Raw genomic sequence first — 27,904 nt, forward strand, 5'->3', positions numbered from 1 at the left:
CAGTATTTTTCTCCAAGTGTTATTATTTATGTCGTCTATAGAATATGAATATAATATTATATTTCAAATTTACCATACCACAATAATATTTTACCAGATCTACGCTGACTGACGTTAGTCAAATTCGATTTTAGTGAAAATCGCAAACGTCAAAATCTAAAATATTATTTAATATGCGTTATCAAAATCCAAAACGATGTTATTATGAACTCTTAAGTCTTAATCACAAACGTATACGATGTATGTTATTGTTATTAATACAATATTACATCCACGACAGTCGCTACACAATTATCATTGTGATGTATACATCGGATCGTCTCTGGTGTGACGATATTTCTAAAAGGATTAAAAATGAAAATGATTTAATCTAGACTACGTAGGAGTGATGTTCTGGTCACCGAGTCTTCACAAGTATTTTGCGTATGGGTAAAATGTAATACATAACACCAGGTACGTAGAGACAACGCTTGTCACATTTTTGCGTCTCTCTGTAGATTTCGTACGTGAATTTTTTTTTTTCAATTTCGAGCATCGAACGCGCGTTTAAACGCTCTGCGGGTAATATGACGCATTATAAGAAATATGCGTTGTACAATATTATACCGCGACCGCCAAGAATTCGGGTTCCAGAAAATATCCGAAAACCACGCCCTGCCGGCCATCGACTTCCCCACCATCGGTCCCAAACCGTCACTTCAAACACTCGCACTCGGCGCCCCGACGATTACCCGCCCGTCGTCGCATTCAGCCCGTGCGGGCGTCCGTTCGTCTCCAGGTTTCTGACGGCTCGGTCGGTCGTTCCCGCGTGCACTGCTTGAGCGGCCCGTACGTTTTATGTTATACCTACTCGTACAATGGACCAACAATACCCTCCGAAGACCCTGCGGTCGTCATTTCGCCGCCATCTCATGTGCAGTTTGGTCTTGTGTTTGTGCGCTACGAAAACATCGCTCGCGTCTCGTACGCGTTTACTCTTTCGTTTCGCGAAATAATATTATTGTTGTACAACGATTATATTAGTACGCGCGCCGGATCACGGTCAATCGTCGTCTGCACGTCTTCGTGTTAACGACGAATAGTGTACGGTTAGTCGGTTTGGATGAACGGCTAAGTGCGCGTCACACAACGTCCGTTCGATGTTCTGAATCATATTATATCTATATCACTTATTTTGTCGTCGATTCGTTCGCATCCGCGCACATTCTTCTGCTACGACGTCATCAGGCTCGTTAAAATCTTTTTTTTTCATCGTTAATCAGGTAAGCCGCGGTTGCGTTGTTTATTTATTACTATTTATTAGATAGGAATGTATACAATAATAATAGTACACCGGGGTTTGTACTACCTACCTATGCACGATATTGCACAGCTACACATACATATTGTAACTAGTATAATACAGTTTATATTATTTTATAGACATCGGTTTTCTTTAAATGCAGATTTAAATTTTAACTAAACAGTAAACATACTACTACTATATTGTTATATTGTCGATAAATTATTTGAAAAATGTTATGAATATTACAAGTTTTAATCTTTCGATTGTATTTTAGTCTAGTTAGCAGTTTGTTTACTTAGTACCCACGCCTGTACGATTTTTACTGTATAATAGTGGCGCCGCAGGCGATTGCGGCGGCCCACTCGTTTAACAATCCATCTTCACTAAACACAATAATAACTCTATCATATTTATACTACTTATGTAAACAGCTTTAAATTATCAAAAAAAAAAAAAAATACACTGGAGTATGGGCTCATATACCCACACATATAAATAATACGAACCGCGTCGGTTATCTTACTATGCAGACGATTTTTTTGTATCTACTTACTCAATGAGCATTTAAATAACAAAAAAATAATACGTTTTTGTAAAATGTATTTATTAGGATCAACTAGATCAAGCAAAAAAAGCGGGCAAGTGAGTACCGCTCTGCTGTACATTAGGTGCCGTATGAATCATTATTATATATTATAGGAGTGTTAAATTTGAATCCAATGATAGTTATCATTGTATACGAAAAACGATTCTGAACGAAGATGATTTGTCAGCCTAGGATATAATTTCTAGTGGTTGGTGGAAAAGGTGGTTTATGTATTATGTTTTAATGGCCTGAATACAACAAAATTTAAGTTCTTTTATAATAATTGTAAGTTAAACTTATGAAAAACCTTGTATTAAATTTTCAACTCTTAGCTACTTATACAAAAATTTTTATGAAATATACCTACAAAATAATTTGCAAATATTCATGGTTTTGGCGAATTTTTGTCAATATTTGAGCTTCAAATGCTAATAGAAAAAAATTGTGCCTACGTATTCTTATAATTTTTTAATCACTATAATAATAACTTATGAGGAACTTTGCATTAAATTTTCAAGTATTTTGATAGGGCCAAAAAGATTTTATCGACACATAAAAAAACAATTTTCAGAAAAATTGAAAATTTCAGTTGTCTATAAATAGCTCAAAAAAAGTCAAAATATTTTGAAAATTAAATCACGTAAAGAAAACGCTAATCTTAATAACTGGTAAAATTTTCAAGTATCTACGACTTATACTTTTTGAATAATAACAAATATTTAATATCGTTTGGGGATAAATCGTTATTTAGCGCGGTTTTGTAAAAATTTAAATTTCCAACACTCATAAAAATTTTTTGTCTGAATCCGGTAGAGTTTTTTTTACAGATATTTGAAGAAAAATGTATGGAGAACCTTGTACTAAATTTTCAAAACTTAGTTATAAAAGAAAAAAATTTTATGATTTTTCAACTTCAAAATTACTTGCACATTTTCGCGTTTTCGACAGATTTCGTAAAAATTTGAATTATAAACTTTTATAAAAAAAAATTGTGAGACACTTTAAAAAAAATTTCTCAAAAAAATCGAAAATTTCAGTGGTCTATAAATAACTCAAAAAAAGTCAAAATTTTTTGAAAATTTAACTATATACAAATACCACTGACATTAACATTTGGTGAAAATTTCAAGTATTTTCAGAGATTATTTTTTGAATTACAACCATAAAAAAAAATCGATTTGGTCGAAAACTGGTTTTGCGTAAAAATTGCCCCGTTTTTCCGTCATTTTTTTTTTGTTTTTCTCGATTTTTTTGAAAACTGTTGGAAAATGTTAACTTTTTACCTCTATAATGCACCAAGGATATTCACTTTTACATCGGAAACCACCCCCATAGTTTGAAATTTGAGCATTATTTCGACTAGTTATGCTGTACACAGACACAAAAAAAAAAACACACACCATTGTAAAATCAATACATTCATCACTTCGTTCAGAATCTAAAACATCAAAATAGGTACATGACAGAAGTTATTTTCTTAAATTGAAATATAGGTACGACCTCTAATTTTGTGTAGAGGTACACATTATAATATAATGAATTTATGTATAATATACACCAAATAAAAAAAATTGAAAACGTAACATCCTTTATTGAATAAAAATAGTTGTATAGAGAATAGTAATAACTTATAATAAATAATAGTATTAACAACAAATTTGTTTGTTTGTTTTATTAGTTATACATTTGTCGTCAAAACAATTTTTGTAAATGTATGCTTGAGAGAAGAATGTTTTTTTTGAAAACTTCACGCATATTAAATTTCTTTTCAAGTCTCATTTTAACGTTAATACATTTTTGACAAATGCATTTAAATAATGATTATTTATTACTATGTGTGTCAAATTCAACATCAATAGGTTACGAGTTCGAAAAAAAATATTTTCATTCAATATACTTCTTCTAGTATAGTATTTTCGGTAATTGACAATTTTACGTCTTATGAAGATTTTTTTCCTTTGTAACTACAGTTTGAAAAGATTTTTCAAGTTGTTATAAAACTAATTATCTTTAAAAAATATTATTAATTTTCTTCGATTTACGGAAATTGTAAAAGATGAATTTTTACTGTATTCGTGATCTAGTCGATTTTCTATAAATAGCTGAACACTAAATTGTTTAAATGATACTTTCAATAATATGACCACCAATATAATCTAAAATATATTTAATATAATAACCCAAATTAACATCGTCAAGATAAATCAAATATTTTTAAAGATCTTTATCAGGAGTTATATTCAGTAATAAAAAAATATTACAAAACGAATGTTATTTTCTATGGTTGTTGTATAATATAGGTATATTAAATAATACATATTATAATAACCTAATTTCAATAATATTGACTTGTTGTTTTAGTTTTCAAACCTAACCTTACTGTAAAAAATACAAATTAAAATAATTTATTCTTGTTTGTAAATAAAGAAGATACAATTGTTTTGTTTTTTTTTTTATGTCCTGTGTAGCTATATAATTGGACGTACATATTTGTAATGATTTTTTTTTTAAGATATGCCTCACTGTTTGTTGTTTATAGTTATTACCACCAATTTTTGATAATATTTATTTATGAATTTATCTTATACATACACATTTATCTAATTTTTAGAATCAAAGAAATTATATATCTACAATAGAGCTTAATTATACATATGTATATATAAATTCACAGTAAAATATAACTGTTCGTGTTTAATAAGTAATTATTGAAATTACTTACAATTTGATTGTATAAATTGTTGTCGTCCATTAAAGCTTCTTTAAAATTGTGATTAGATCACAATGATGATCGACTAGTATGCGAATGCTAGCGATCGAACCAATGTAAACGGTTTACCCCAGCGGTTCCCAAACTTATTCAGTTCCGAAGCCTTTTTTTAAGCAGAAGTTTATTGTGGAGCCCCAAGAAATATTTAACGTTAATTTGTATTTGCCTATGTTCTATGAAGCATAATAAACACGAATTGTATACAGACGGGAGTCAAAATAAAATTATATTTATAAATAAAAGAAACAACAGTATTTAAAGAACTGGAGAAAATATTATTTATTTACTATTGAAATCTACAAAAAATTAAAATAAAACTAGTTAAAAACATTTAAAAATTAAGTTTAAATAACGAACAATTTAGAAATGTTTAAATTTTTTGTGGTGTAACGGACGGAGCCCTTGGGAAACCGTTGCGAAGCACCAAGGGCTCCGCGGAGCACAGTTTGGGAACCGCTGGTTTACCCAAACACGAAAAATCGTTCGCGTTCGGAAGCATTTGCCTTAAGCAGTGGCATATTTAGGAATTTGTCATGAGGAGGGTCAAGAAAATTTTCATAATACTGATCCGTGGGTGATTTCGCCCCCACACCCCCCCAATCAATATATTTTATTAAATAAATTTATCATATTTTTATGAAGAAATTCAATTTTTATGTTTATTATAGCAGAATTATTTTAAACCATGATAAATAGTCAAATTAAAAATTATTCAACATATTTTATATATAAAACGTAATTTAATTGGTACATCACAACTATATAATAAAATTATTATTATATACGTATATTAAAATAATGGTTTATTAGGTAAAAAGACCTACCTCCGGTATATCGGTGTCAAACAAAGCGCAGGTATCTCATATAAAATACTAAATATTCAAAAAACATTGCATTTTAATGTTTTAAACATTTTATAATGCTAATTACATAAAATATAAATGTTTCAAGTTGTATTTTAACGAGAGTAAATCATTGAAAAAGTGTTTTTTGTGTCTAATGAAAAACTACAAATACTGAGATACGCACTGTTGCAGTTTGTATGTCCGAATGAATAGTCATCATAGATATCCATTGAGTCTCGTCTACATAATAATAAAATTAAAAGTAAACAAAAACGAATATTTCAAATGCCTATAAATAGCATTAAAATAATTGAAATATTTTGAAAATTAAATCATGTAAAGAAAATGCTTTCAAACATCTACGACTTATACTTCTTGAATAATAATAAATATTTAAAATCATTTGCAGATATACGCGATTTTGTAAACATTTAAAGTTCAAACGTACATAACTTTTTTTCCTATTATGATGTTTCGAGTTTTTCTATAGCTATTTGAAGGAAAATTTATGAAAAACTTATACCCCGTTTCAAAAGAGAATATACTAAATTTACGTAACAAAACCGGTTTTTTCCGTGGCCTCCCGGTGTGTTTTCTATTGAAACGGGGTATGGTGTTGAATATTTTAACCTTAGATATAAACACAAACAATATTATGATTTGTCAACTACCTACATAATTACTTGCAAATTTTCGCGATTTTGACATATTTCGTAACATTTTGAACTATAAACGCTTATGAAAAAAAATTGTGACTAACGATTTTTGATTTTTTGAAGTGAAACTTCTATACGCACGCTGGGAGTAGAATTTCAAGGCCGCGATACACGAGTTATAAGACGAAAATCCATCCCGTCACGATTTATAATTTATTATTATTATCTGCGGTCGACGGCGTCGGTATATTATCAATGTAACTGTACTATCACAAAGGTATGAAATGTGATTTGACTTAAATAATGATAACGGCATATCGAGGAGCCACCGTGACACGATTTAAAATTTCGCCTCCGGTTCGACACAGAACACGGGACCCATAGACCTATTAATTAAATGGACTGCGCCTTCTACATCCCCTGCCTACCAAACAACTCAGACAACATCAGATAAGCAAAAAGGGGTATTGTGGAAGAAAATATTAATTATATCTTGTTTCTTCCATTTATTATATTTCCCGCCTATCCATTAAAAAAAACAACCATTTAGAATATATTTTATATTATTGTTATTATATTGTATTTATAATATTAATTATAACATTTATACAATCTCATGAACACAATTAACTAGGTGGGAATCAACTGGTTAAAAACTCATATTTACCTCATGTTTTTTATAATATTAATTGAAATAAAAATGAAATATACCTACATAAAATATTAGACTATCGTGATTATTAGGATTATAATTTTAGTTAAGTCAGTAGTTAATAGCTGAAGAAGTTCATCATCCAATAATGTGTTGAATTAAGTTCTCATAGTTTTTATTTGCGTGTTAAGTCTTCTTTTTTAATCAGGTGATATAATCACTCTATGACAATCTGCATTATTTCAAGTTGTACCTTAATTTATTGTGTGTGTGTGTAATAGACCTATATGACCAAGTGGCGCTTAAGATTATAATGCTCTACCGACTGAGCTAGCCAGTTAGGTTAGTTTATATTATTACAAACAAAGAAACACATTTTTATACACTAAACAATTATATATTGTTAAATTTGTTATATTATAAAACACATTGTTATAATAGATAATATAAAAAAAAATAGTAAAAATAATAATAATAACAAATATTTTAACTTTCATACATGTACATGTTAAATAAATATATGGGACCATCTATTAGCATACAAAATTTAATATTTATTGGTTTCTGAAATGTACGAGTTTGGTGAAATGAGAACGTATTCTCTCTTTTGGCTGACTTCTTGAGCTGTTAAAATGGTGTATCCGTATATTGAAGTAGGTTTTGAAAATGTCTCTGATTAACTGGATTAAATGATTATTTATTGGATTTTGATTGTATATGTGGTTAGAAATTTTTAAAAAGTATTTATTGATATTTATTTTAGAAAATGATTTGATAATGAATGTTTCTCTGATATTCGTTGCACCGCTGGTTGTATATACTGATTGTTGAGTTCGAAATACATTTTCAGCGATTCGACACAGCTCAGTCATATCACTACTTGGCTTAATTAGCCTACCTCGATTTTTTATTGATATTAATGGTGTAGGAGCTGTACTGGATTCAGATAAAACTTGAAGACATTCTGAACATTTTGTCAATTTTAGTAATGTTTTTGTTACAGCTCCACCAATGTATTGGGTCGTGTCCATTAAATATGATACACATGGTGAGTTCTTTAAGTCCATATACAAATTAGTATCCTCAGCTGTCCCAGCTACACAGGTCAGCTCTAAATGGTTAGAATTTTTTTTTTTTTTTGGTGCACTAGTGGTTGATAATGTTACAGTTGTGTCTTGTGATATACAATTTGCTTGAGAAGAAGTTACTAATTCATTGTGTATTAGTAATCTTTTGTATGCCGCTTCAAATTGGCTGGCTGTTGGGTTATCACAAAATCCACCACGAGATCTTATAGCAAAAAAAAACATTTCAATATGGTCTTGTGAAACTTTGTAAGTTAAAATAAATTCTAATTTATTTGATTTTAAAACATCATCAAATAACTCGCGAAGACTTCTGAGGCATACTATTAAGCCATTGAAACCAGTTTTTCTTCCAGAATTTATTATTGGAATAAAATTATGTGATTTCGACACTTTATTATATACTTTGGTCTGTAGGGATGATAGATATTCAATAGACGAAGAAATGAAAGGCTCATTTTTTAACTCATTATTTAAGTAAAGTGGTCTTTTAAATTGAGTTTTACCCAAATAATTTCTAGTGTTTAGAATATCAAAAATGTCATTTATTTTCTTGCAAAATTCTGAAGTAGCGTTGTTGTTTTGAAAATTAGAAAAATTTTGTTCACTACAATACGTCAGGGCTTTAGCAACAGATTCACTCAATGTTTGAGCCGCAAGCTTGACCTTCGTTTTTTCTTTGAAAAAATTGATATGTCTTGATCTTATTTTGGTGGCCAAGTGTAGTTCAGCATTTTCTTGTAAAATTACCAACTGCTTAAATAAGTCCAATTTAATCTCTAGGCCATCCTTATCGTACAATGTTTGCCAGTTACCAAGTGTATTCCGACATAGTTTCAACATGTGACATGGATCCAAAAATATAAATATTTTTCATCGGCGATTGGGTGCAAGATATATGTTTTTACATCTGGAGGATACAGTTTAGCTCCTAATGAAGTAGCCATTGAAATATTTGAAATATTTGAGGCGGCTCCATAAAATGTTAAGGTCTTCACCAGAACACCGGTATCGTGGACAATGGTTAAAGCAGTTTTAATTAAATTTGCTTTTTCTTCTCCAGATAAACCATTAAGTAAAAAATAGCCGATTGGAATTTTCCAATCAGAATTAATAGCAACTAGCATAATGACGAGTGCTTCTTTTGCTAATGGAAGAGCATCAGTATCATCATTTATACCGGTTCCTAAACTTATATAGCCTTGGTTACTTGTGCCATTAAAATGTGTACCCTGTTTAATACTGACTTCGTCCATCATCATACCACATACTAATATTTTGTTTTTTAATTTCATTTCCGCCACTTGAATTTCTAGAGCATTCATTGATTCTTTGGTAAAGCCAGGTGATCCATTGATTACAGCATACCATTTGCGTAACGTTGATGGATGTGGAAGACAATTGTTAAAAACTTGTCTTACATATTATTAAGCTGCAGATGAATAAAAATTAAGTGTTAATGCAAAAGTCCTAAGTTTAGGTGAAATTTTCCTTTCAGTGTGACGTTTCAATTGTTTCATAATCATTTCTCTCTGTGCAGTAGGAAGATTCTCCTAAAATAAATCTTAAGATATTGTACAATGTTAACAAAATATTTAATTAATTCGCTATTTCTACCTTAAGGATAGTGAAACAGTTATTTTCACTTAACAATTTTTTTCTCTTCCTTAAGATGATTAATCAACTGCGATAGATTTTTTATCTTCTTTCTTAGCTATGCATTTTTATTCTGCAGACTATTTGTTTTTATTTTGAAGTCTCTTACAGTTGCTTGAGATACATTCCAATATCGTTTGCGTTTTGTTGGAGTTCTTGATCTTCAACATTAAAATCACCAAATAAGCTTTTTCTTTTCCTAGAAAATTTTAAAATTAATTTTAATAAATAATATTACTAAATTAGAGAATAATTAGAAGGGCTTATACGTATTTTGGTTAAAAAATAGTAACTTTAATTATAATATCATACTATCAAAACATTTATTGTTAAGAATACAATGTTTAACTTCATAAATTAATAAATAAAACAATAAAATATACTGTATATTTTTATTTTTTATTGTATTCTTATAATGATTTATGTATTAACATTAATTATAAATACTATAATATTTATAATCAATGGTATTCATTTTTTAATGAAGAATGGCATATTTATTATTTTAATATTACAATTTATATTTACATAGTGCTGGCCATTTTTTTTGGAGTAACTTGAACATTTTCACTAGGTTCACAAAGTAAATCCAAACTGTCATCTATTGTTGGTATAATTTCTTTTACAGCTTTAATGTGAGATAGCCCTGTAATATTCAAACTATCACCTTGGAGATCTGATTGTGATAATGTAATAACACTATCGCTCATATTTTCTGTCGTATCTTGAACAACTATGTGGGATGGTTCATGTGTATTCGAACTATCATATTGTTCTTTGTTGAAAATATAAACACATTCTTCAACATCAAATAATGAGGGTACTGCGCTATTAATAAGTGAAAAGGATTGAGATCTTGCAGTTTTAATAAAATAAATTTCCCTAAAGTGTTTGCTACACACAAAACTGCTATGGTTAGTTTTAAAATTAGGGTAATATGATTTTATACACTTTGCCCATATATTTCTGAGTTTTTCGTCAGCTGGAAACCTTTTAACAAAAATCATAAATCTATGAATAACGATACAAGTGAAACATATATATTAATATCTTACTTGTGTAGTTTAATGTTGCATTGTTTTGATGCAGCACCTTTACAAAGTGGAAACGAGCAAATCTTAACCATTGTGATATACAACCAAAGACAATAATAACTAAAACTAAATATACTCTACACTAAAAGTAATTAGTACAGTTAAAAATTCAAATATTATGAAGTCAAAATTCAATTATCGCAAAATTAAGGACCAGTCACAACGACAGTAGAACACGAAGTCCCGAAGTGATAAATGAAAACAAACAAAATTTCAAAACAATAAACACTGCGCATAGCGCGTTATTACTTACTGTTTTTTTTTATCAGTCGTTATATTCATGGAATAAACGAAGTATATGTAATATTTTCTTCCCTGATACCCCTTTTTGCTTGTCTGATGTTGTCTTATTAACACGTTGACGGACATGACTGCTATAGCAGTCATGCACCTGGCTGTAGTTTCATCATCAGTTTTATATCTCATTAAAAGTTGCTTTATATAAAAAATGAGTCAGAGCTTTTTTTTTTTTTAATATAAAGAAACCAAAACAATGAAAATAGAAAAAAACTCAACTGCTATAGCAGTTGAAGCCCATAGAGGACTTTTTTTCTACGTGTAGGGTCATATGACTGCTATAGCAGTTAAGTAAATAACATTTATATTTTTGTTTTGCCATTAGTATAAATAACTACATAGTTTACGCAAATCCTTTTTATTATAACAATTAAAATTATATATAAAATATAAATTAAATCAAATAAGTTCTTTGAGTATTATATATAAATATTAGAAATAAAACATTATGTATAATAAGGGTAAAATATATACATTTATAAAATAAAATATTATAGGCATGTAATTTATGAGTGGTAATTTGTAAAGCATGGCCCTGGGTATAATAGAGGTTTTGATGGACAATCTTTGCACCTCCAAGACGTATTTTTTCTTATTTTTTGTTTATAACATTCACGACAACTCAAAAAGTATGTTTTTCTTGACCACCCTATAGTAAAATTAAGCAAAATAAAATACATAGTTAATTATTATAAAATGTAATATACTCATACTACCTTCAGGCAATGGTATTTTCTCTTGAGAGTGACTTGGAATGTTTGAATTAGTGCTACTTTTTCCTTTGTCTTTTTTGATCAATTGATGTCCATTTGTAATGTCAGTTGGTAAGTGAATAAGCTTTGTGACGATTTCCCGATGATAATCAATAAAGTGTCCTTTGTACTGCCGAAATTTTTTTTTATAGATGTAGAATGAGTTCCACAAAGCCATGTCTAGAAGATAAAACATTACTTTTTTATACCACCTGATGGTTTTTCTCGGACTTGAATAATACGATAGCATTTGATCACAGCGATCTATACCAGACATATTTGAGTTGTACTCAATTATTTGTTTAGGCTTTTGAATCTCTATCCCTCTTATATTTTTTATGGTGACCATTTGAGGCTGATATCCGGTAGTTATAGTAAAAATATCTCTTTTGTCTTTCCATCTACTTACATAAATAGGCCCTTTTCTCTTAAATATGTGGTCTCCTTTCTTAAGTCTTATATTTTTACCCGTTATTTGTTTAGGATTTAATTTTCTATTTGATCTTAAAGTTCCAGTTGTATGTGTTTTATTTTCTAGTAATATTTTCGATAAACCCACACTATTATAAAAATTATCCATAAAAAGGTGGTGATCCTTATTTAAAAATGGTTTCATTAATCGTATAACTAAATCATTTACTTTAGATGATGAAGTATTTTCTATATTTTTTCATTTATATATTACTGCAGAAAGTACATACCCATCAGGAGTGCAAAGCTCATAAAATTTTATTCCGTATTTATGTCTTTTGTTTTTGATGTACTGACGAAATATTAAACGGCCTCTCCAGAGCATCATAGATTCGTCAAGTGACAATTTTTTTGATGGGGAGTAGGATGATTGAAATTTTTTTATGATCATATTAAAAAGTGGAGATATTTTGACGAGTCTATCATTTGCTTCAACTGGAACACCTTCAGAACAATTTAGAGCCCCTAAGATTTGTTCAAACCTTCTCCCGCTCATTGTGAAGGAAAATATAGGATGATAATTTAATGGATCTTTTCCGAAACATTGCCTAAGTACAGGTATACCAAGTTCCGCTCTCAATAAACACAATCCAAAAAATTTTTGTAATTCGATCAATGAAATCTCTTTGAAATGTTGTATACGACAATTTTTTGTGTGGGTGCGTTTTAATTTTTTCAGTTTTTCTCCATATTTATTAGACGAATTCAAAATAAGTTGCATTACCTCATCGTCCCAGATCTTAATGAAAACGTCATACGGAGTAGCTTCATCGGTTATATCTAATTGCACACCAGCACCAAATTCATCAAAATTGAAATCTTCAATATCATTGAAGTCGTCTTCCCAATCACTGCTTATATCTTCGAAATCGATGGATAAGTTATCTATACTAGCATTATTTTGTCGCCCGTCACTATCCTTACTACTCGGTGAGTTAATTTCTTCATTTGAAGAAACGTCATTGTTCAAATTATAAGTAGGATCATCAGCTGAACCGATCGATTCTTCAAATGAGTCTATACAAATAAAAATATGTTTTAAAAAAAGTAAATTTATTTTTCAAAGAATAACATAGAGTATTATTGACGTGCTGGTATAGACAAACATTATTATAAATACCTGTATCAGATGAGTCATAAAAATCACTGTTTGATTCGTCCAAAATCTGACGAATATTTTCGTCATCATATTTTTTTCGTGTATCCATAGTGAGACCAAATAATTATAAAACAGAACGCAAGGACACACTATTACGAATAAATCTGAAGACATATTAATGTGTTTCTATACACGACGTATTGGTTGACAAGTAACAATAATATTGACAGATAAGATATTAATATTATGCATAATATAACTATACGAGTATATTTGTAATGTCTACAAAAAATTAGATAAAAAAAACATAAATATGTAAAATGGTAAAATGAAAAATCTATTTTTAAACTTCATTTGATTAATTTGCCTGACCAGATTTTAAGTCGTAAATGAACATTACACTTGTCTTAGTACGATAAACCCATAACTAACATGACTGCTATAGTGGTTATGCCACTTTACGACTTGCAACTGTATAACTGCTATAGCAGTGACTGTCCGTCAACGTGTTAATTATTGCCAAGGCGCAGTCCATTTAGTTAATAGGTCTATATAACATACGTTTATCTGATACAGCTATAAAAAATACGTCCCTATAAAGGGTACGTACTCCGCTACCCTGTGGATGAATTTAGGAGGGTAACAACTGCGATGGATGACGACAGGGAGCGCATTACCGCAGCAAGTCCGTGTAAACTGCACCATGCGGACACCGTATGCTAAACCTTAACTTTGAAAAAATATTAAAAAATAACCATAACCCCTACAGCTATAAAAAATACGTCCCTGTAAAGGGTACGTACTCCGCTAACCTGTGTGACCCTAAAAAAGTTGTGCATTTGGCCCTAATTTTATTAAATCGGGCCCTGTCTATATTAATGTAGCAGATAAGTGTAAATTTTGGTAATTACAATTGAAATGACACATTTTGGTAGGTATACAACAACAATTTATTGTGGATAAAATTGTAGATATAAAACATAACATTTAAACACCTTCTTATTTTACGTTTTTAACATAAAACATCGGTTCTACAAACAATGGTCCACTTGCCATATTAATACTAAGATATAATAATAATAATTATACAAAGAAAAAAAATTAATATAATAATAAAAATAAAATAATAAATAATAAAAATATTAAAAAACATAATGTTTTTTTATATAACTCCTTAGTTCAGTGTCGGTGGAATAAAAGTCTGATTGGTTTTTTTTTAAATTGTCTAAGTTATATGTCTGTATGTTATGTTGAATGTCACTGTTTGTATTAATTGTTGGTTGTTGGTTGTCGGGTTGTAGTACTAGGTCAGTAAGTTCTTCAATTGTAAAGGTTGAGTCATGTTTTTTTGTAGTTAATGTTTGTAATTGTGTCTGTAATAGTTGTTTGTAACTGTGTAAATGGTTAGTGTAGTCAAAGTTTATTTGTTCTGGAGTTGTTTCAAGTGTTATTGATATATTGTGAATTAATTTTTTTATAAACAGAAATTTCTTTAAAAATTGTTCAATAATGTTATTTTTATTACACGATGTCTTCATTTTATCTATTTTATAACATACTACTGTTGGAAGCTGAAACAGATGACAAAACATAATTAAATAAATTATTTGAATTTGTGAATCGTGATTATTGCCACTTACTCCATGAAACAAAGCAGTCCCAATATATGTTTCATGGGTTATATTTAGAATTTTTCTTGCCGTTGAATTTTTAATTGAATTTATATAAATAGTTATTTTGGGAATATCATCTATGTAATATATTGTTTTGTTAGATATTTGGTTTATTTTGATTAGCTGTTTTTGGTTTAATTGATTTAATATGACTTTAAGAGATGTTTTTGATGGTATGAATCGTATATTCAACAAAACCATTATAATTTTTATATGATTAAAAATGTTACCAATCTAAAATGAAAAAAAAGTGTTATAAAAGTGCTGTCAAGACGGTTCAGTTAGGACATAGCGTAAAAGTTTTAACAAGTACCGTATTGTCCTGATGTGAGACAGTAGAATGTGCGTTATACGTATATAATGCACAAACTACATACAATTCAATTTTTTCTTGTTGAAATAGATTGAATTCAATTACAGAATCGTTGTCAATTATCACATCGAATGATTCGTAATCTTTAATATCTGGATATCTGTTAAATTATACATTTTACGTTGATTATTAATTTTTTTTATTTTTTACTATTTTAAATTTAAGATTTTAATTAATTATTGTTTTAAAATATACGTCATACTTACAACACATGTGTATGGTAATCATTAATAGTTCCATAATGATGCCACCAATTATCCATTAAATTAATGAACTTCATAAATTCCACATCAAGAGATTTTATAACGTTGTAATTAAAGAACTCCTTCATATTAAATAAAAATTTATCATCCCTTATAAATGTTTTTGTTTGAATGAGAAATATATATACATAATTTTTAAGAATCGATAATTGCATTAATTTAGCTTTGCTATGAATAATTCGTTTGAAAGATCACTGTATAATAATAAAAATATATATTTTAATATATAATTATATTAATATAATTAATATTTTTATACTTACTCATCAGTAGATGGAACGGAGTTAAAATTAAATAAATTGGTTATTTTGAAATCCAAATCAGAAATTGAGGATGATCCTAGTCTGGAGAAATTAAAATTTAGTGAAAAAATATTATCTGGGGGGGTCCGAAAAAAATTTAAAAAGGGAGCCAGAAAAAAAGAATTGTTAGAATTTTGAAGATGTGAAGATTTTAAAAATTTACAAAAATAAAAAATTGAGTTTGAATGGCATAATTTTGAAGTTTCTTTTATGAAATGACTAATTTTTTTTGCCTAATTTTTTACTGTAAGATTTATTAACGAAATTTTTAGAAAGAATTAAAATGTTTTTATTATTCTTCTCCAGAATAGTATCAACCTCATCTGTCGACTTTATATATTCAATTAAATTATTAATATTTGTGTATCTTGATAAGCTCTGTAAATATTATTTGTATATTATTATTATTGTTACTTTTTTCAGAATTGTTACATACTTCAGAATTATTGGTAATTTGAAACTGTATGTCAAAAATTTGGTTCGTAATAATTTGTTTAAGGTGATTTGGGTCCACAAATTTGCAGCCAAAGCTATTCAAATAGTAACACAACTGATCAATATTACAATGTTTTAAGTCCTTTATGGCAATCGAAATTTTTGTAATCATGTCCTATAAATTATTAAGAAAAATTAATAACAAAAACCAATATTGTAAAAATAGTTAAGTATGATTAAAAAAGCAGTTTTACATTATTTGCAATATATTTTCTTTCCATTGGGGCTTTTTGGCAATGGTTAGTTCTCAAATGTAGTAAAAATGTGCCCTTTGTTGAAAATTTTTTTGAGCACAGCGGACAAATAATTAATAAAAATTTTGCATTTGAATTATCTATATAATTATATAGAATTTTTTTATCGAAACCAACTGTAAAAAATAAAAAACAAAAAAATAAAATTTCATTTTAAGCGGAAAGTAGGTAGATATACATCAGCCAGGAACAAAGTGGGCATGGAGAAAGCTTGACAAGGGAAAACTGGTACAATACATAAATTCAAGCAACGTCGGTGAAAAAGCAGTAGATCCTATAGCTGCATATACTGCGCTGGACAGGTACCTTGTGGGGGTGTGTGGAGTGGTGTATTGCTAAAAATATTTGTGGGTATACGCCTTCTAGATCTTAGGTTTATTTAAAAATATCTAAACCTAATCAAATACAATTCGACTCAAATAACACAACATTATATTTTGTAAAATTATATAACTGTTAAACTTGTAATAGCATGTGATATGCTGACACATTTTAATATATTAAAAAAAAAAAAAAAAAAAGATCTTAGGTGTCAATGATATTGTAACTATAAAAATAAATCAAAAAATTTTTTTTCTCGCTTCACTCGAATAAAGTAACAACCAAATTCTATTCTAATTATCAGCTTACAAATATACAAATACTAATATAATGATAGAAAAACTAATCTCATTGTGCATTGTTGGTACCGCGAAATCACCCGGTGTTTCATGCAAATACATTATAAATAAATTAATTAAAAATCGAATAATTGTTTTCTGGCGGAGAAGTTTAGCGGGCGGGGGGTCGTGCTTTGGAAAATCACGTTTACGAGCTGTTTGCCGGGAAAACCGTGGGAGATATGACGAAAATCAATAGAGATTAAATTGTTGTCCGTAGGAATCTGCATAAGTTCTATTATTTAGATTTTTCTAAAACGTGTTATTTAGGTTTTTTAAAAACATCGTATACGTCAAACGCCATTTAAAAAATAAATAATGACTTTTTGGAAAAACGAAAAACTGGTCCTAGTGAAGAATCCCTCGGAGAATAAATCGACCTCTATGCAAATTGTACGTCCGGCCATCGGTTTACCGGGAAAACGCGAATGAAAACTGACAATTTCGTGCTTTGGAAAATCACGTTTACGAGCTGTTTGCCGGGAAAACCGTGGGAGATATGACGAAAACCAATAGAGATTAAATTGTTCTCCGTAGGGATCTGCATACCTGGCATTATGCGGCAACCGTATGCTAAACCTTAACTTTGAAAAAATATTTTGATTTCAGGTATACTTGATTTCTGCAATACAACATTTGATTTTGCTAGGTCTACAAGAGATAAGCTACGTTTACTCATATTTAAAGCACAAAAAAAAACAAACAACTATAAACCAACGAATTCAAAAAGTTAGAGCTTCAAAAAATGTCAGCACAGAGATTGCGTAATTATAATACTTTCCCTTCAATTTTTTTTTGTACCTGATAATTTTATTTGTTATAGTTGGAATCAGAGTGCGTAACATAAATACATGGATCTGCATAAGTTCTATTATTTAGATTTTTCCTGTGAAAATATTTTTAGGGATAACATTTTAACTGATAAGTGATTTTCCAAATTATCATAATCATCATTATTATACGTTTATGTGATACAGAGTATAGCGACTCGTGCGTGCCGTGCCGGTCTGCAGGTTGTCCACGGCGCGTTATTCACGGACCCATTCTCACAGGTACTGGCCACCGCCCGGCGTCTTTGCCATGTTCTGTTCCTAACTTGGCTGCTACAATACCGCGGGAAACCACCGTTATTGCCACCTTACACCCGCAATAACCAATCACAAACAACCATGACAATTAAGCGGCCGAGATCAGGTTTATAAATACGAGTGCGGAGCACAAAATCATTTCGGTGTTCTACACAGCTATTCTGTGGCAAGACCCACTCGGTTCTTTTTCTTTTCGATCGCCGCGCTTAAAACGTGTAACTTGAATTTTATATCATACAAAAATAAATAGTTATAAATACACGATACATAGCTACACAAATGTGCCTTGGAAATTTTTTTACTTAATCCAAAATCTAAACATATATATATTATATTATTGTAATGAATGACGATTTAAAAATATTGTTAATTTATCATTTTGTATTTGAAATTTCAATGTAAATTTTGCATCAGACACTTCGTAAAATTTTTACAACAGCAACTTTATCTACAAATGAGTAATGACCGATATACTTCAACAACAAAATTATTAAACATTTCATATAAGACTTCCATAACTTTAGTTCTACATCCAGAATTCGTCATCCCTTTTAATCCTCTCTACTTAACACGTTGGCTACCATGAAGATCACGGGCGACTCTCACATGCACTATCCTAGCGTACCAGACGCGATAAGAAAGAACTGCTCTCATACACCATAGGAGTCACGGGTGTCTCACGTTGCACGATTCTCGATATACCATGTGAGTTACCTGTGACTCTCACATATTTTCCACTTTACGTGGTCACACTGGCAAATCCAAACAGCTGTTCTCAATAATTCTTGGACTAAATTATTGTTAAGTGTGTTATCATTATATGATTCACTTGGGGTATCACCAGTGACTCTCAAAATCAAGAAAACAAATTTAAAAGAAAAATTTTTTTTTTGTATTCAAATAAAATAAAATAACACTTCTTTCTCAAGTAATGATCAAACTACAAACAAAATTAACAAAAAAAAAATATTAAATGACTTGAAGTAACATTAAAATAAATACTATTCTTTGTGTATAGTTAACAGTTCATAAAAAGTATAATAAAACAACATAAAATAATTATGGAAAACACTATAACTTTTAGTGCTATATAATAAATTGAAACAACATAATAACTAACAATGTAAGATTATTTATGATTCTTTTGAAAATGTTCTAAACACAGGTATGGTTTGTCTTCACATGTAGAGCAATAAGTATATACTTGCTTACATTTTTTTGTGCCTCTTCTCTCCCAAATACTTTACTCAAATTGATATAGCATTTACCACATCTACGGCGTTTTTTTCCTATTGCCATTATTGACTTCTGATCCTATCAACTAAATAATGTTTTTTAGTTTGTGAAGATGGTGTACTTATGTCACTCAGCTGACTCAACTCTTGACTAATATTTTGAATGAATTCAGATATTTGAATATTCTTACCAGATACTTCTTTGTATAAAATTAAAGAATTAACCACTGCTGTACCTAACAATAAGTGAAAGGCTAGTTTATGGTACCACCTTATAGTTTTTCTTAATGGGGTATAGTAACTTGCCATTTGATCAGAAATATCAATACCTTGCTTGTTTTTATTATAAAATATAACTGCTTCTGGTTTTTTAATTTCTTCACCTTTTCTATTTTTTTTCCCAGTATTTAACATTTCAATTCCATGTCTTGTTGACAAAAATCTTACATCTCTTTTATCCTTCCATATACTGACAACAACACCTTTTTCATTTTCTTTTCCTTTTATTTCACCTACTCTCAGTTTTGCATTTAAAAAATCCTTAGGACAAAACTTAACATTTTTCTAAGGGTACCTACTATATGAGTATTATTGTCTAATAAAATGTGAGCAATATGAAGACCTGTGTAAAAATTATCTACTATTAAAGTTCTTCCTTCATTTAAATAATTTTCCATTAATGACAGAACAACTTTACCAGCACAAGAAATATTACTATTAGATCTGTTAGTATCTTTACCACTGTACACACTTAAGTTATATGTATAACCTATGTTGTCACATAATTTATATAATTAATTCCATATCTTGCTGCTTTATTTGGAATATATTGCCTGAATACAATGCGACCCCTAAATGGTACTAATGTTTCATCAATGACTACATTTTCTGCTGGGACTTTGCTTGTTTAAATGAATTATTTAATAAATCAACTAAAGGTTGAATTTTTCCTAACCTATTCCCTGGATTATAATCATTATTAGAAATATGAAAAAATCTAAGCAATGACTGAAAACGATTACGAGCCATAATTTGGTACATAACTATTTATGTAAAAAGTTTGTTGACTCCAGTAGTCAGATATCTTAGGATAACCAACCATACCTGTGTACATTACAATACTTAAAAATTTTTTAATTTCTAAACTGTCTGTGTCTATCCATTGTCTTTTGTACCTTTTAGCTTGCCTTTTGTCTCAGTTACAATCAAATTCAATACTTCATCATTCAAAAATATGGTTAAAAATATCAATAGGTTTAGATTCTTGGTCAATGTTACATTTGATACCATTGTCTCCAGTAAAAATAATATTTTTTCGAAAATCTCCTAAAAACGAATTACATTTTTACAATCATGTCATAGGCTGTTCAGAAACTGACTACTTTACTACTTAACTTAATACTATTTTACCTGTAACATTAAACCATTCATCAGATATGATACTATTTTCCTGTTGAGCTAAATTTTGGGTATTTTCAGTATCTGGTTCTACACTAATACTCTCATCAGAATCTGATTCGTATAAAACGTCATGGGACTGTACTCACTACCTGAGTCTTCAAAATCAGAGTCATCCAGAGCAGAAAGAATACCATCAGAGTCCATTATGCTTATTAAATGACTAAATTTTAGTCGTAAAAAACTATAATTTTTATTGCGATTTGCAATAATAATTAATATAAATATTATAGTGATATTATATTATCATGTACCTAACCAGTAACCATAGCATTAAAAGGATAATATCTATGTTGTTATGTAGGTAATATTTATTATCTATGAATTGCTTACAAAACTTAATTATTATTGACTAGATACTGGCAAATTATCACTAATAAATAAAAAAAGAAATCGAGAGTCACCAGTGATACTCAACGCATAATACACTTAATTATATTAACTAGGTACCATGAGTATCACCGGTGCTTCTCATGAAAAAAAATGGATAATCGTGATCTAACTGTTATTTAGAAAATTATTTATATAGAACATTTTTTTGTAAGATTTTTAGTTTCAAAGATATGGACTCGGTACACAGAGAAAGTTATTTGAAATTTCTATTGGTACACTAACAAAGTCCGTGTGAGAGACACCAGTGACTCTCATGGTACACACGATTAGATTTTTGAAAATAGGTCTAGTAGCCAACGTGTTAAGTCCTAATAAATTTTATAGGTAAGTCGTAGGTATACGTATTATTATAATTTAAAAACAAAATAATTGGTAGCTAGCAATTACGGTGCGGCGATACTGTAATAGGAGCATATTACTTGCGTCCGAAATTATTATCATTGGGTGAGATGCTTCCCACAAAAAAAGATTCAAAAAGGGACATAGCTTATTTGCGTCTCGGTATACTTTTTTTATAACCTAATTGAGTCCCAAAATTACCTATGTAATCGATATCAATGTAATATTAATAAAACACATTGATATTTATTTCAATTTATAATTAGGGATGGGCAATTCCCGGGAACGTTATTCGTTGCGAATTTACGGGAATCTTAAATAATTTGTGAGAACAAATTATAGTGTACTAATCATATGACTAAATGATAATGTATTACATATTATACATTATCATGATTTTTGTTAAATTTAGTTTAAATAATTACTTTACCTTATAACAAATAGCAAATATCAAATTAATAAAATACATAATATAACACCCTTTTTGCATATACAACTTCAAAAACTTATTAATTAACATTAATTAAATATGACAAAAAAAAAACCAAAGATATAATAGTAAATAGAAATATTTATTAAGCCAAATAAGCTACTCTTATTAGGTAGTTCAAATACATAAAAACAATTTATAACACTCACTGTTCACTTATATCAATATTTAAAGAAAATATATACATCATTTATTTATATATTTGATCATATGTTTTCTTTGGAAAATCAAGTTTGGAAATGATATCTGTAATTTTTACCACTGATACATCTCCATCAATAATTTTAAAATGTGTTTTAGATCCACCAACTGATTTTAGATCCTGAACTTTAAAACCAGTTTTAAGAATACTTTTAACTTTTTATGCAGTGATGCCAATATTGGTAACAGAAAATAACGTACAAAATTATTTTATTGATAATACCTAATAAAAATTTACACATATTTATATAATACAAATTTTGTTTTTTACTACTTTTTGTAAAGTGAAACAATGTGGATCGCGAAAGATTTTTCGGGGGAAATTTGGGCCGCGATACTTAAAAGATTGAGAACTACTGCAATATGGTATAAATTTAAACGAAACGTTTATTATGAAATTTGATGAGGAAATTTCGTTTTTTTTTTAAACTTAATTTGTTTTTTGAAGAATTCTAATTTTTAATGATTTGTTTCTATAATATGTGTTTGTAGTATTAATGCTATTAATTAAGACAGATGAATATGAAAAATATAATTTTAGAAGAATTAAAAATATTGCATTGATTCTAGAAAATTTAGTTGGATGGCCACTGAGGTCAATATTATTATTATTTTAAAATTCATAAAATTAAAATATGAATTAAAAGTGATCAATTTCAAGAGAGTAAACTCTCAACATCGGGAGACCCTTCTTTCAAAAAAATTTTGAGTCTGTTGAACGACTTACATTTATAAAGATCAATTGAAATATCCAGAGAAAAGCGGCGCTATATAAAGCATAGAATAACGAAAAAAAATACACTCTTATAAAGTCTACAAGTAAACTTAATGATGAACTCAAATATTATTTGATTATTTAATTCCAATTACTAGAATAGGCATTACAGTTGGCAAAATATAGGTGTATTTTGGTAGAAATCATAGTCAGGCGGAATCTCCTTTACATCAATACTTTCTCAGTAGAAATTCACATAAAAGTAATAGTCGTGGTGCGTTAAAAAAAAATAGTAATAATGGAACCATTATTCCCAGATTTATTTGATTACTGACTTCTGTCTAGTATTTATAGTATGATGGAAAATCAATTAAAATATAATAAAATAATAACCGTAATGACTAATACAACAACATTGCAATATTTTATTATAGATGATTACTTTAAAAAAAATATTATTTAAAAAGCAGTCTTTTATGGTTATATTTAAATTTTAACTAATAAGTTACATCTTACATGCGTATTTCATATTCAATTAATGTTAATAAACTAATCAATTGTCTTAAATTTAGAAACAATGATTGTTATACTACTGTTGTTGACTATACTACACACTGGATTGGCGGCAATCGCTGGATACGAGGAAGTGGAAAACAGTTTTCTTACAAAATTAGGTAAAATGTTTATAATATATTTATTGTTGCAATTTTTAATTCAAGAATGATTGAACAATACAAGTGATTTTATTGAAATATCTTTATATTACTAAGGTTTAAACCGAAGACCTGTGGTAGAGAAAAATTTGAAGATACCGTCTGCTACAATGGACCTATATAATTCAATGTCAAATGCGATGACAACACATTTTCCTCTTCCTGGTTTGCACACAACTTCCGCTAATACTGCCAAGACATATTACAATAAAGGTAATAGTTTTTTATTTATAGATACCTACATTTTATAAATTTATTCAAATCATAAATTACTTATCTACGTATATTACAAACAAGTTATAATATATGCTTTAAATTTTAAATTGTATACTAAAATAAAATAGATTTATACTAATTAATATTGAGTATTATATAATTTATTATACTGAGCTAATATACTTAAGTAGTATAGATTATACGGATAATGAGAATAATAATAATTTGATTATATTTGTATAGGTTCGGCTCCACTTAATACTAAGTCTAAAAAATATAGGCTACAGTTTGATATAGATTTTATCCCGGAAAAAGAACAAATAAAAGCTGCTGAAGTTCGTTTTACTATGTTAAACAATAAAGTTCAACGAAATGAAGAATTTATTCATGTTATTATACATGATATAATCCAACCTGGCACGAAAGGCGTATCAAAACCAATTCTCAGGTAATTATAAGTAAACAATTATATAAAGGTGTAATAGACTTTAAATTCATAAACTATTTATATTGTTAGAATTATCGATTCGAAATCAATTAATATGTCAAAAGTTTCAAAGTCAGAAAGTTTTGACGTAACACCTTTCATAGAAAGACTGTCGAAGAATAAGTTTAAAGAAAACCATGGTATACTAGTACAATGCGTTACATTGTCTGGTAGTCAGATACGTTTGCTCAGCGTGTTTGATTTTGTGTCACCTGAAAAGACTTTGCTACTTGTCTACACGGATGACGGAACAAGTAATAATAATATTACTCTAACTATATGGTTAACTGGATATTATATTTTATGTATAGATAAGTAAATAAAAAAATACCTAGTTTAAATGCAATACATTGATATGATGGGATTTCTCAAGCGCAAAGTTTCTCTATGTTTTTAAACGTGTTACGTGCTCTGATATCTTATATATTAAATATAATACATATAGGTACCCAAACGTAGATCCATCCTGATAGTCAAATATTTATAATGGATACTATTTAATTAAATTCATTAACAAGTGCGTTAGAAACATTAGAGTAGGTAATGACCAAGTACGAATCGGTGATTTTATGCCTAAAAGTGAAGGGTAGAACTACAAGTCGTATGGGAAACAAAATGTAATAACCACACCCAAATGAATGAATGGCTTATAATCACGGATAGCAAATATACAACTTTTCTTGGAAACGCTGGCGGAACTAGTAATATTACATTATATTATATTAGGTATAATATAAATGAGATCAATATCATCGCATGCACGCTTACGATCCGACAGGATGTCATAGATATATGTTTGACGCACATTATCGCGCGGATGACGCAAAGGCGAGAGAATAGCGGATGCGTGTGCACTGACCAGCAGGGACATACCAGTACCGCGGAAGTCTCTGGACGATATATAAGGGGGTCCCGAATAAGCACATTTTAGACGTGATTTACCAGAGTTACCAGAGTTAACCTTCACGTCTAGCAGTTTCATATTTATGTCTCCTTGACTTAGAATATTTTTCATAGTTTAATTAAATTAATTATTTGAACTTAGAATAATTTTTTAATAAAAAAAAAACTTAGCAATATTTCATCGGCATTTAAATTATTTCGAAATCTCTTCATACTAAATTTTTACGGTTGCTCATATGCGGCACGCTACAAACGCAATTCCTAATTGCATTAAATCCTAATTTGCACCGTTCAAGCGCATTGTTTCGTTAGTCGTCAATTAAGGACAAACATTTATCACGAAACATGACAATATATTGTCACGCTATAATGTGATAAATTATTAATTATAATTAATAATATGGCGTCTTCGAATGGCTTTGCAGGTGAGAAGAGCACACTGGAACGAATGATGCGGCGCAGCAAACGGTCGGTCGGCCATTCGCAGAAGAGAGCGAAAAAGATCTGCCAGCGATATTCGATGTATGTGGACTTCAAGGAGGTTGGTTTCAATGATTGGATCAAGGCGCCGCTGGGGTACGAAGCGTTCTACTGCCAGGGCAAGTGTTCATTCCCGCTGGCCAGTCACATTAACGCGTCCAACCACGCGGTCATGCAGACGTTGATGAACAACTACAACCCGGCGCTGGTTCCTCTGTCTTGCTGCGTACCGACCAAGCAGAGTTCGCAGACGTTGCTGTACGTGGACGTCGATGGAAAGTTGGTGGTGAAAAACTATCCGGACATGTCCGTGGACGAGTGCGGGTGCAGATAAGCTCATCGCGTATTTATTATAATATTATGTCAAACCTGCGTAGCACTAGGTACTCAATGGTATCGCTGTAACTGTGTACCTCTATGGTGTTGACTAACATTTCTTAAATACTACATTTCCAGCTATTTTATTAATTATCAGTCAATTATTCACGCTCGTCTAGTTTGCTAAGCGCATTTATATTAACGGCTACAATGTTCGTGTTTACTTTGTGTCTATAATTAAGCATATTCGTTTCGAAAAACAAAAACACTATAACGATAGCCGTACGACCCATCGTATTTATTTTGAATAATTCTTTGTTGGTATTTATCCAAACAAATAATTATCGTTTAAACATATCGCGTAAAAATTACCGAAATAAAAAAAAAAAGTTAGTCGTTTCATCAGACCACGCAAGGACATAGGTAACCCCCCGAAATTAAAGATCAAACAATTTTAAAATATATAATGTGAATTACATTTAATGTATATCTAGACGAAAACCCCCTCCGAAAATATTTCCTGTTAATTTGAGGAATTTGAAGTAAAAGAATACCTTTAAAGAGAGGAAAGAAAAATACTGATATATCTTTAGGTACTGCTTAGATTTATTTTATTTTAACCCATTAACGGCCAACATATTAAATATCAAGAAACCTACTATTATAATGATTGGTATTTGCTAAGTAACGTAATTTTATAACGGGGAAAAAAATAATTTTTTTGGTCTACCCAGTTTTGCGTAAGAAAATGTTGCGCTGACGCAACGTTGGCTTAATGTGTATTTAAAAAATAACTAAAAACAACGAATTTATTCAAAATGTTAAATTATTTATTTATTCTGAATTAATTATACATTTTTTTTTTTTTTTCTTTATTAATAAATACACAATCGGCACAATATGAGTATGAGCTTTAGACAATGGAGATGAAATTTTGATTGAAGAAGCCACCCACCGATGACACTTAAGTCTTTTAATTATATTGTTGTAACTTTTTTTTTTTTTTTTTTGTTAGGGATTAATTATACATTTAATAGTATTATTATTATATTGAAAAAAAAATGTAAGTTTACAAAAGTGTATTACGTAGTTATTAAAACATGAACAATAAATATTTGAAACTTTTTTTTACTTTTCATGGAAATCTTGAAAACAATCTGGATGTAGAAAAACATTGCACTTTTTGCATAAATAAATTGTTTGTGATTGACAATTGCGACATCTTCTTCTTATATTTTTTCGAATAATGAGATGACCAATATCGGCCTTTCTTATAGCTGTAGGTAGAGCATTTTTCGAAGGCCGACCCAAATTTGTGTTGGTAATGGATACTGCAGACTCATTGATAGTTACTTCATTTGATTTTTCAGATGATGATTTTAACAAACTCAAAACAAGTTTTGATCTGTAGTCAAATTGTGAACTTTTTTCACCATTTACCAAATTATAAAATTTCCATGAATTGTCCACTGCACTGTCTACTGCGTTGCTAAAAAGTGGCCACCACCATTTTTTCCCTTTGACTCTAATCCTGTAATTTGCTATAGCATTATCATGCAGATTAACGCCACCCATGTTTTTATTGTAATCCTGAATTACGT

General features: G+C 29.5%; 1 protein-coding gene across 1 annotated transcript; it reads left to right on the top strand.

Annotated features, from left to right (window-relative positions):
• Positions 1-12: 12 nt before the first annotated feature.
• LOC114128049 (protein decapentaplegic-like) lies at positions 13-27,904 on the top strand. Its single transcript, XM_050207705.1, has 6 exons — positions 13-1,262; positions 23,759-23,860; positions 23,957-24,112; positions 24,359-24,563; positions 24,633-24,856; positions 25,931-27,904. Exons 2-6 carry the CDS (start codon positions 23,764-23,766, stop codon positions 26,317-26,319), a joined length of 1,071 nt encoding a protein of 356 aa, XP_050063662.1. The 5' UTR covers positions 13-1,262; positions 23,759-23,763; the 3' UTR covers positions 26,320-27,904.

Source organism: Aphis gossypii, chromosome X (assembly GCF_020184175.1).
Source record: "Aphis gossypii isolate Hap1 chromosome X, ASM2018417v2, whole genome shotgun sequence".
Taxonomy (NCBI): domain Eukaryota; kingdom Metazoa; phylum Arthropoda; class Insecta; order Hemiptera; family Aphididae; genus Aphis; species Aphis gossypii.

Excerpts from the sequence above, each read along its gene's own strand:
- LOC114128049 (XM_050207705.1), top strand. The coding sequence starts at position 23,764 with ATGATTGTTATACTACTGTTGTTGACTATACTACACACTGGATTGGCG. Across the intron at positions 24,113-24,358 it reads CAAGACATATTACAATAAAG|GTTCGGCTCCACTTAATACT; the intron begins GTAATAGTTTTT and ends ATATTTGTATAG. Across the intron at positions 24,564-24,632 it reads GTATCAAAACCAATTCTCAG|AATTATCGATTCGAAATCAA; the intron begins GTAATTATAAGT and ends TTATATTGTTAG.